Source organism: Desmodus rotundus, chromosome 8, assembly GCF_022682495.2.
Source record: "Desmodus rotundus isolate HL8 chromosome 8, HLdesRot8A.1, whole genome shotgun sequence".
NCBI lineage: Eukaryota > Metazoa > Chordata > Mammalia > Chiroptera > Phyllostomidae > Desmodus > Desmodus rotundus.
In genome coordinates, this window is record NC_071394.1 from 123188854 (window position 1) to 123201179 (window position 12326).

Genomic DNA, 12326 nt, shown 5'->3' on the forward strand with positions numbered 1-12326 from the left:
ACTGTTCTGCTTGCTGCAGCATGACAGATAACCTCTTTCCTTGCCATCAATGGATTTAATAATAACTTGTTGGGAAAAACAAAGAAAAGGATGAGCATTTCCATAGACGGCATCACCCTATTTTAGAAAATTTTAAATGTGAAAAAAACAAAATGTTCACACTAAAATCAAAGATGTAGATCACATACGGGCCTCCAGGATGAGACATTTCGACATTTGCTCATCGAATGTTCTCTGATGACCTCATTTCAATTCAGAAGCAAGCCAGCGCATTACTCGTGTGCTCTTTCAATAGCAAAGGAAACGTCCTTAGGGGTGACTTCATGGTTAAATGTCAACAGGCAGGAGACTGAAGTGACTTGGTGACTGTGCCTCCTGAGTTATGCCTGTGTGGGTGGGCAGAGGCTCATTTGCTCCCGGACTTCTCCCCTCCCCCACATAGTACAGACTTTAGATGCTGGCTGTAGAGATCTAACACGTGCTGGTTAATTAACTTTATGGGCCACTGCAGAACTGACTGGTAGATCAATAGGCACACCACTACAGTCACCTGCAGGCAGTATTCTGTGTTCCATTGCTCTAATGATGCCTGATTTCTGCTCTCCCCCAATTAATTGCCGTAGAAGTGCTTCTCAACATGGCAACCACATGGATTATTGCTACAATTCTAGCTGGCTCTGAAGCACACTAAGTGGAGGAATTTTACGAAGAAGAGGTCAGGGTGGAGAACCTTCTCTTGATAGTCAGTTTGGCTTAGGGGGCTTGAGAACCCTCAAGAGATCTGTATGTGGGACTCATTCTGCAAATTACTAGCCATTTAACTGGGTTGCGGTTAACTCATCTGTAAAATGAGGTGATAACCTGAAACGGACCCTCTGTGCCACCCCTGCCCCCAGCCTTCTACTGGGCGATGCTCTAGTCTGTTCTCTCTCTGCTCTCTGAAACAGCTCTTCTGTATCTTCTCTCCCAACTTCTAACATCTCCTCCCTCCTCTTCCCCCTTGTGCTCACTCAGGAAATAGACTGCTTTCTGTTTTCATTGATAGAAACAGATGCAGTCAGAAGAGAAGATCCAACCAACACCCACTGTCTGCTTATGCATCTCTCTCCTGACGGATGCTCTGCCGCAATCCATAAAGTCAACCCTTCCTCCCATCCCGCTGCACCTCGTCACGGCCCATCTACTCAAGGACATCACTCCAGCGTTTCTCCCCTGCTCTCCTGAGTCCTTAAAAACATGCCGAAATAATCTTCCATCTTTAAACAGTACAAAACAGGAAATTTCTCCTGATGCTACACCCCCCTCCATGACTGCTTTTTACTAACCCCCTTTATAGCAAAACTGCCCCTGCCCCACTCCCACACACTTCCCCTCCAGCCATTCTTTCTTGAAATCTTTCCAGTTAGGTTGTCATCACCCCCCCTCAGGACCCCCCACCACCACCACTTCGCTGAATGCATTAAGGTCCTGTTAACAGGCTACTACCAAGGTCTCCTAGAGACATTCCCTTTGCCAAGCATAACTGCCAGCTCTCACACCTCGTACAACTTGACATCCGAGCTCCATTTGATGCTGCTGGGTGTTCTCTCCTCCTTGAATCATTTTCTTCCCTTAGAGTCTAAAACATCCCTCTCTTTCATCCTTCTCCTTCCTCACCAGCCCCTCCTTCTCAGGTTTCTTCCTTTGCCCTTAATCCTCTTGACGTTGAAATTGTTTGTTGTTAATCTTCTCTGTGTCCTGGGCTCTGTCCTCACATCACTTCTCCTCAGTGTCTGCACGCCCTAGGTAGTGGCCTCACCCAGTCTTGTGGCTGCAAATGCCATCTCTACGCTCGTGACTCCCCTGTGTTTTACTGCAGTTGGGCCCTGTCCTCTGAACCCCAGAGCCATATATTTAACTGCCTACTTGGCGGCAACACTTGAATCCAAAGCAAGCATTTCAAACTTAACTTACTCAAACTCGTCTCTGATCCCAACCCCACACCCTACACCAACTTGCTTCTTCTCCAGGGTCCTTCCTTCCGCAAGTGGTCCCCCATTCACCCAGTTGCTCAAGCCAAATCTCTTGAAATTATTATTGACTCCTCTCTTTTCCTCATATTCCACATCCAGTTTCTCAACAGACCTCATTGGTTCTGCCTTCAAATTGTGCCCTTAATTCAACCACGTCTCACTATGACTGTATAAGGACAAGCCACAAGTACTTCTCACAAGGATGCCTGCAAGAGTCTCCCAATGGTCTCCCACCTCCCACCACGGCCTCCTCTGGTCAGTTTTCCACACAGCAGCCAGAGGAACTTTTTTAAAATAAGGGTCAGGCCTGTCACTTCTCTGTTCCAAGCCATCACCCTTAGGATAAACTCCAAAGCCTTTGCCGTGACCTGCAAATTCCTGGCATGAAGCTGGCCCTTGACCTCTCTGCACTTTCTCTCCCTCATTGCTGTGTTCCAGACACATTGACCTCTTAGAGTTCCTCAGACACACCCATCTTGCTCTCTTCTAGGGGCTTTTGCCTTTGGTTTCCCTGCTACCCAGAATGCTCTTCTCCAAAGTAGTTCCTACATTCACTTCCTTCATGTCTCTGCTCCAATGTCACCTGTCCAATTTTGACAAGACCTGCTTGTCACCTTCTAAAGCCTGGCTCTGGCCTCTATACCTACCCAAATTTATATTATTATATATCTTTGAATATTTGCTTATTTTCTATCTTTACCCACTAGGTATATCCCCAAAGTCACAGGCAATGTCTGACTCATAGTAGTAGCCCAATGAGTATTTATTCAGTGAATTATTTTAATAAATGAATGAATGAGTGAGTGAATGAATGATCCTCTTAGTCACAGGGTTTCTGGGATGGTTACATGAAATAAAGTATATTTAGAGCAGTTTCTAGCACATGGTAAAGTACTCAAGACTATCTGTTCCTTTTACCATGATTATTATAAATAGAATGGATGGGCTGTGGCAATGGTGTATAGAAGCTAATCATTTTGTGACATCTGCTATTATCAGAGTTTGCTTCTATTTCTGCATCTCATATGTTCCCATCTGGCCCCTGCTCTTGGTAGGGATAATTGGAGAAAGCGTGTTCCTTTGAGCTTGCTGCTCAGACTTTGTTTAGCTTGTAGGCATTTCTCTTAAGCTGTCCACTTGAATAAAAAATGTCACATGGGCCCCCAAAGCAAATTCTCCAGCTCTAGAGGCAGACAGGCTCCGAAGGTCTGACCGAATTTTCAGCCACATCTCTCGGGGCAAGGAAAATGCTACAGGTTTCTTGGCATCATCCTAAACTTCCAGGGAACACAGAATGCCACAGGGACGGAAGGGTTTGAATGGAGAAAGGAAGCACATGAGCACAGGAGGGAGACCAGACTGCACATAGGTAGGTGTTACCCCACCGCCGCCCTTGTATCGGCAGCAGAAGACCACACAGGCATGTCTGTTGCTCTGCTTTGATCAACAATGCATGTCCCTTTATTATTTTTAAGAAACTTGAAATATATAAAATAAAGGAAGGAGCTCCCAAAAAGCAGATTTGCTTTCCCACTCCACATCCCTTCCCACACTCACGGACCACCAGTACTTCCATCCCCCTGGCGATGAGAGGTGTTTCTCCTCCACACCCCCATCTACCCTTGGTTAAGTCACCAGCATGGGATTTAGAGGAAGACAGATTTAGGTCTTTACTTACCTAAGCTGTGTGACCTTGGACAAGTTTCTTAACCTCTCTCAGCCTCCATTTCTGTAGGGGAAAATAAGAAAGTCTTCACTGAGTGGTTGAGAAGATGAAGAGGCATCACCTGAGGCACTTAGGCTAGTCCCATGCTCCTGGCTCCACCCTCCCCTGCTCTGCCCACCCCCCTCCTTCCATTTGTATCGTGTAGAACTCTCAGCTCTCTCAAAGACAAACACCATGTGATTTCACTTATATGTGGAACCTAAGAGCAAAATAAACAACACAGAAACAGACTCATAGAAACAGAGTACAGACTGATGGTGGCCAGAGGGGAGGCAGCTCAGGGGGCTGGGTGAGAAAGGTGAAGGGACTGAGAAGTACAGATTGGAAGTTATGAATAGTCATGGGGATGTAAAGTACAGCACAGGGAAGAGAGTCGATAATTCTGTAATGACCACATCTGGTAACAAGTGGGTACTGGAAAAATAGGTGGAAATACTTTGTGAAATATATGATGTGTAACCACTACGATGGACACCTGAAGCTAATACAAAATAATATTTAATGTAAACTATAACTGAAAAATGAAATCAAAGTAAGCATTAAAAAAAAAAAAAGAGTCTCCAGCTTTCTCATAGGCTCTCCTCTGCTACCTTCACAACTGTGCACCGATATAATTAGGATAGTTGTTATGTTCTATTTCTGAGACAAGGGTAGCCAATGTATTGAACCATTTGAACTGCATGGGGGAAAAATAGAAAATGACTTTATTTTGCTGTGACATTTGCTTTGATAAACCTCCCTCTCCTTGGTTTTCACAGTCCATGACAAAATTTTGGCAGATTCCTTAACTTCCTGGTTACTTTAATTTATTCAAATCTCTCTAAAATAAAACTCCAATCTCACCTCCTATTTAAGTCCCCCTTTCTCCAGCACCAGGCCAGCATGTAGCTGGAAGGACCTGAAGTGTAGAAGGTCTGTTCTGCGACTTTGCTGCTTCCAGGTCCTCGCCTTGGCGTGGCTCAGTCTCAAAGAGTGAGGGTCTTATACCTCCCTCTCACTTACCTTTGCTGCAGGTGGAGGGTCCACTTCCCAATAAGTGCTGAGCTCCCTGGGGCCCATGACTCCATTCTCCTATATCTGTCAGGATATGCTTGCTATTTTATGGCCCAGTAACAAACTGCAAAATAACTCAGGAGCACCTCCTTCTTCCTGCTTCTGCAACAGCCCCAACTCCTCTGGCAGGTTTGGGCTGAAGAGCAGAAGGAAAGGGACAAGAGAAAAGTCTTGGCTGGCCCACTGTTTCTGACCTTTCTATGTGTGATGTTGCTGCTTCCCTGGCTGATGATGCCCTATTGCTGGACCCAGTGGGGCTTCTCCAGAGGGTCCTGCAGGGCTTCCCCTCTGTACAGCTACCTGAAGGAGAGAGTCGGCCTCACATGGCCAGAGTCAACTTCAAATGAACTACAAAGTACAGTCCCACCACATGCCAGGAAATTGGGGAGAACAGCACTGTGTTATATATACACAATAGATTCCCAACTTACTGGTTTAAAGGACTAGCCATCTCTTTAGTTGATGGTTCTGTGTGTTGACCATTTGAACAGGACTCAGCTGGTCTCATCTAGACACCTTCATTCCTTGCAGGGAAGCAGGTGGCTCTGCTTCTGGGGTCTCACTTGAGTGATGGGAAGTGACTGGACCATGTGTCTCCCATCATCCTTCAGGCTAAGTAGGTTTTGTTCATATGGCAGTTTGGCACAGTTCCAGGAGGGAGGACAGAAGCAAGTGAGGCATCTTGAGGTCTGGGCTTGGGACTGGCTTAAAGTCTCTTCTGCCACTTTCTATTGATCCAATTCCCCAAACCAACAAGATTCAAGGAGTGGGGAAATACGCTCCACCTTTGGTAGGAGGAGCTGTAAAGGCACATTGTAAAGGGGAGTGGGAAAGGGGAAAGGCAGAAAATCATGGCATGATTGGAGTCTATGCCCCAGTACTAATGGATATCACATCTTTCCGATCTTCTCAGGGAGGAGTTGGTGGCGGTGATGCAGAGGTGGCTAGGCTCGGCAGGGCCAGATCAACCACCTTATGTGTCCTGTTGGGGGCTTGATCACACTCAACACAGGCCTTCATTAGAGTAATGTGCTTAGCTTCTTTTTCTCTGCCAGTTTAGGCCAGGGACATTTATTCCAGGCAATAGGCCAAGTCCCCATGGTATTCAATTACAAAAGGAACTATCTTAAAGGCAAAGTGACTAACTGCAGGTCAGGCAGCTACTACGTGGTTTATTTCTTTTATCCAGGCAGAGGGAAAGCTGTGTAGTAAGGGCTGGTGATAAAAGTGCATAGTAAAAACCAGAAACTTGTAAAAGGCCACTGTGGCTGGGAGGGACAGAGCAAGGCGAATGGGGTGTAAGCGGTCATTGGGATCCAGGATTTGCCAGTCACTGGAGCCCATGATGCTGTACTTTTTTTTAAATTTAAGAACAAAGGAAACTTCATGAAGGATTCTTAGCACATGCTGACATCTGTGTTTCCAAAAGATTCTTCTAGCTCCAATGTGAGGCCTGGATTGGAGGTTCAAACTGGCCCAAACCAACACTTTTGGAAGTTAGAACTTTTCCAAGCTTCTTCATGAGTCCCAAAGGCAAAGGAGAGATGGTCCAGTTTGCCAAATGGACAAAAACAAGCAGCAGGACAAGAAGCATGGGGAGAGCAGAGAATGTCAAGTAGGCAATTCCACATTGTGCCCCCCCAAACACACACACGCATGCACAAAGATTACTTATCCATATTCTTCAGATCCAGGCAGGCTTGAGTTTGTGTTCTCTGGATACTTTAGCCAGATTGATTCTGAGTTGGGCAACAGCCTCCCCTGCTTTGCTGTGTAAAGAGACAAATAGCTGCTAAGTGACCATGAGCAACAAAGGCCAGCAGAGGCCTCAGCATTATAGAACCAGCCTTTGAGCCCAAGAGTTTGTACATGTAATATTTCTGCAATTCCAATTCAAAACGCAAGTGGTGTCCAAACCCAGTGTTATGGGATATTTTCACAGCACATTGGTGGGACCTCAAGAAGGCAGGGAAGGGAGGTGGAGAGGGGGCAGAAGCTAAGGCAACATGGAACCTCTTTTGTCGTCTGGGTTGGCAGGGGGGTGGGCGGTCGAACTCCCTCTAGGCACCCCCCCCACCCACAGAAGGGCATCTAAGAGCCTCCTGGGGGGTGAGGGCGTCCACGGGAACAGCGCAGTGCATGGAGCAGACACCACCCCCACCGCACGCGTCTGCACCATTGATCGTAAGAGAGTCTGTTCTGTCATTGCATTGCAGCTCCAGAAACTAAAACGATCACTTTCTTTCAAGACCAAGAGTCTACGGAGCAAAAGTGCCGACAACTTCTTCCAGCAAACCAACAGTGACGTGAAGCTGCAAGGGGACGTGCTGGCTGAGGTCAGCCCCAGCTCCAGCCCGCTCCCTGCCCCAGCCAGCCTGACGTCCACACCCACCAGGGCTGGCCTGCACCCAGGCAGCGGCAAGGCCCATGCCTTTCAGGAACACATCTTCAAGAAGCCCACTTTCTGTGACGTCTGCAACCACATGATCGTGGGTAAGGCCTTTGCTGCCCCTCCCTCCCGGTCGGTCCCCACTGCAAAGCCCAGGAAGAGTGGTGTAGCAGGGGTCCAGGTCCCCGCAGACAGACTCTGGACCTCAGAAGTGTGCACACAGGAGGATTGTTTGGGAGCATTTTGGGGGACAGTATTTGTGGAAAGGTACGGGAAGCAGGACCAGGCTGTGGAGAAGTCAGGCTGTGATATAGTTGTAACAACGCCTTTGGCTGATCCTCCGGGGACCTCTAGCCCTTTAGAGTCCAACTTCCATTGAGGCTGGAGGCCTGGGACTTTGTACCCCTGCGGGGGACATAACTGTGAGCAAAGTAGCTCTTCTTAGCCAAGGGCAATTAGCAGAGGGGGAATTAGTAGGAGGCAACCAAAATAATATTTGAGGATGCTGCACTTTGGCAGGAGCACCTAAGTGAGCATCCCAGCATCTCCTACAGTGTGCGTGGGATGTCTGTCTGGGGCAGCCTGCAGAAGGGGCTATTTCATGGTGACTTACAGGTGAATGACCCAGACAGGGAAGTGTGTGAGGGACCATTCTGGAATAGGGGACCTTGGGGAGGTACTGAACCAGGCAGCAAATATGGTTCAGCCACCATTACATGACAACTCTGGACCCAGAGAGAACTCACTTGTGATCACTCAGAGAAATGGTGGTGGCCTGAGAGTCTTAGGGGTTGTACACAGATGACGAGAATGACGTCTACAATGCCCCAGCTGGAAGAAAAACGTGTGCCATTCAGGGCCATGGGTGCAGGGATTCCGCACTTCTGCCTCCCTGGGGTCAGAAACCCGGAGACCAAACAGACGGAGGCAAACAAAGGAAAGGTGGGTGGGACTCAGTGAATTTAAACCAGTGGTTTCAAGAACAGCAGTATATCCTGGAAACTGAACAAAAGAAAAGGGAAAAGGAGACAGGTGCATGTCTGCTCTTGGGGGTGTGGTGAAGCACCTCCCCCACCCCCAGTAGCTCCTTATTAGGAGAAGTTGAAGGGCAGAGGCAGGAGAAGAAAATGAGATGGCACTGATATTCCAGTCATGTAACCATTCAAATCCCCAGAGTACCCGAGAGAATACCGAGAGGAAGGTGGGTGTGGGAGACAGGCCTTGCCCCCGCTGTGGTCCCCATGCCAGGCCCGCACTATTGCTCCTGCTCACTTACAGCCTGGACACTGCAGCCAGGGGCTTGGCAAGGATGCTTTAGGGAGAAACACTTAGACCAAGAGCCTAGATGGTCCAGCTGGGGGCCAGGGCTTGGCATGACCCTGGGCAAAAAGTTAACACATATATCATTCCTTCTCACCATCTAGCTTCTCCATACTGACACACAGCCCTCCTCCCAGCCCCGCATTTCCCCTCATACTCTTTTCCTGTGGCCCTGGCATCTCTTCCGAGGATGACAGTTGTCTCAGGTCTGATTCCCTAGAAGCAGAGCCTGAGACGGGATTCAAGTGCACCCAAGTTATTGAGGGGGTGCTGTCAGGAGAAGGGAGAGGGAGGGAAGTGGTGGGGTGGGGAAGGAGCTACACAAGGAGGTGGTCTCAGCTGGAGTCTCACTTTCGATCTGCAGGGAGCTCTGGCCTGGGAATTGCACCAAGTGTCAGGGGGCTCTGGAGGTGGCTCATGTTCTGCTGAAGGAAATTTCCAGAAGAAAGGGGTAGCAACAAGCACATCCATTTCCCGCCAGTGTATTAGTGGGTTTTTGCTATGGTAACAAATGACCATACGCTTAGTGGCTTAAAACAGCACAAATGTATTACCTTACAGTTCTGGTGGCCGAACGTCCTTGCTGGGTCTAAAATCAAGGTGTCAGGAGGGCTGACTTCCTTTCTGGAGACTCCAGAGGAGAATCCGTGTTCTTGCCTTTTCCAGCTTCTAGAGGCAGCCACACCTTGGCTTGTGGCCCCTTGCCACATTCAAAGTCAGCAACGGCAGGTCACATCTCTCACACTGCCCTCTCTCACAAGGACCCTTGTGATTGTAGTAGAACCACCTGGATAAACCAGGATAAGGTCACCTGATTCACCTGCAACCGTGACTGTCCCTTGCCGTGTAACATAGCAAGTTCACCAGGTCTGGGGTTAGGATGTGAACATCTGTGGGAGGGCATTCTCTGCCTGTGCCCACCCAGGAAAGGGTGTCTGGGCAGGGCACGGGCAGTATTCGCCACGACAATAGGAGAAAACCTTGGCTGATCTCAGGACTGGCCTCTGTTGATTCCTTTCCTTCCTGGCTCTGATGCCAATCATGAGACTGTTGTATTCCAGTTGATGGCTTTGTAATGTCACATAATAAGGGGCCATTTTCATTCAAAGTGGGCATAGAGGTACCTTTCTGTTTGGTGCACAGAATGGGAGAACAATGACTCATGGTTTGCTCCTGGCTATTCTGATGACATAATGAGTCCTTTCCCTTCCCAGACAAAATGAGAGGAGGAGTGGGGGTGGTAGAAAGGCCACAGTCATGGAATCAGATGGCTTGGATTTTGTCATGACTCTCCTTGGATCAAAGAAAGATATTTGGAGGGTAAAACAAATTAGTTTCACAGAAAAAAATTTTTTTTAACTTAATAGGCATAAATAATTGAGAATATAATGTCCAGATAACAAGTAATTAGTCTCTCATCTGCATAGCAATGTTTCACATACACCTTAAGGATTATCTCCAATTCTCCATTGCGTATTTTCTGAGGGTAGGGACAAGCAAGTGGGTGTCTAGACAAGTGATCAGAAGGGTGAGCAGTGTGTCAACATAAAATTGTGAGGAAACCCTGGGAGTTTGGTGCAGAAAAAACTTAAGATGTATAGCTGTGTTTCACAATAACAGGTTTGAAGAGTGAAGAGGCTCATTCTATGTGGCTTTAGATGGAAGGGTTGAGAACAAAGGGTAAAGTTAAAAGACGAATTTCAGTCAGTAAGAATCTAACCTTTTAACTGATGCACTTGACCTGTCATTGAATGGCTTGCCTTGTGAGTAGCATATGGTTTAACTTCTGTCACTCATAGGGTCATCTCAAAGGCCTTCTCTTACTTAAATAACTGATTTTCTTTGAAATGAGACTTGGACTGTTTGTTGCCTCCCAAAGAGGACAAGGTCTGTCATCACTGAACTTGAACTTATGGTGTCCAATATGACCAAGAAGGCAGAGTTCTGCAACTCCCTTCAGCCTTGACCAAGACGCAGTTAAGGGGTAGGATGTTCAAAATGGGAGCAATGTCAGCCCCTCCTTGTGACCGTAGACACAGGGCTATCCTCATCTTCAGAAAACCATTATTTACCCACATTCTTATTTTCCCATCACTATTATTCATGTGCTTCCTTCAAACAGGCCACAGTTTGGATTGGTGTTTGTGTCAGTCAAGGATTTCCACAGTAATGCTGTATAGCAGATACTCTCAAGCTCCAGTGCTTTTTAAGTAGCTTTCTTTTGTGCTCACTCAGGCATCTTCAGACCAACTGGGACTTGACCAATCCAGACTAAACTCGGTTACTTATCTTCTCTCTAGTCCTTATTTCTCACTCTTTCCATGGGTCAGTGCGCTAGCCATATCATGTTCTTCTCGTGGCAAGGACATGTGGAAGCATACAAAGCTTCTTAAGGCTGTGGATTAGAAGTGACACTGTCCCTTCCACTGGCATTCCACCGGAATGGGAGCCAAGCCCAAGTCAAAGGATGGAGAAGTGCACTCTGTCTCAAGTGCAGGGATTTCAAAGCCACCTGGCAAAGGGCACAGGTATGAAGGATGGGGTTAATAATTCAACCTGCCATGGTGCTGAGGATGGCCTCTGGCTTACTAATTTTGTTTGGCAGATTCTGCAAAGTCTTGGAGCCATACCACCCTTCAAATTCACTTCTCCATCTGGAAGTGATGCCTGGCACCTGACTGTGAGCATGTCAGGGAGGGGGGGGGTCTCACATGGTCCATTCTCAGAATACTTAGGCAGTGTGGCCTCCAACTTAGTTTTTTGTGTCTGCCTCCCTAGCTTCTGAGTCTGATGCATCACTTTCAATTTCCGTACACCTTTCCACCAGGCCTTTTCAAAGCAGCAGTATTCATAACTCTTAAGTAGGTGACTATGCATCACTATTTTAAATTTCAATGTGACCAGTGTGAAATGACAACCAGAACACATGTTTCTAAAATGCACAAGGGAAGTGAGTTCACCTCCAAGGAATGTCACAGTCATTACCCTACAGAGGATTCCAGGTACACCTCAAGTACAGCAACAACTCTGCAAGACTTTATTTTGAAAAATCACAAAAAAAAACATGCCCTGTGCCAAAGACAATTGTGCTATACTTTTTTCTTATCAGAATTGAATTTATATTGTAGCTGGCTTTTTATCCTAAGAAAGAAAGAGGAAAAGAATAGTCCACAAGGCATGCTGCTCTTTTCAAAGACAAAAACAAAGTAAACCAAATAGTAGGCTCTTTGTAGGAAAGAAGAAAGGGGATGAGAGAGGCAGGAGGGAAGGGGGAGTGAGAAAAGGCAGGAGGAAGGAGGTACAGAGAGGAAAAGAAGTGAGGTGTAGTTGAGGCTGATAAGGGTTTTAGCTCCCTGAGACTGTGCCTAGGCTTCGTAATCTGGGACAATGGAGCACAGTGGTTCTGCCCCTTTTCTTTCTTCACTCCTCAAACCTGGCCTCTTGTCTCTCCATGTATCACCCAAAGATTGGTTTTTTCAAGCCACAGGTTCATTTTCATATTCTATGTTCTAAGGAAGGACCACCTGCTGTTATCCTCTTAGCATGACATTTTGGAAACTGTGTTAAAACAGATCCTCTCTTTCCTCTCAGTGAAAACCAAAGGTTATATAATCATGGCCAAGAACAATCAAATCTCATTTCTGCAGTTTCTGGATGATGGATATTTGTTTAAAAATAAAAGGCGTCTGGCCCTGGCCAGTGTGGCTCAGTTGGTTGGAATGTCATCCTGTGGCTGAAAGGTTGAGGGTTTGATTCCCAGTCAGGGCACGTGCCTAAGTGTCAGGGTGGAACCCCAGCCCAGGCACAGGTGGGAGGTGGCCAACTG

General features: G+C 47.2%; 1 protein-coding gene across 1 annotated transcript in view; it reads left to right on the forward strand.

The window, feature by feature from the left end:
- STAC (SH3 and cysteine rich domain) overlaps nt 1–12326 on the forward strand; it is a 122035-nt gene that overhangs the window by 37100 nt on the left and 72609 nt on the right. The window contains exon 2 of the mRNA XM_024566002.4: nt 7008–7284. Coding sequence (XP_024421770.1) covers nt 7008–7284 — 277 coding nt within the window. The remainder of the gene's footprint in view (nt 1–7007; nt 7285–12326) is intronic.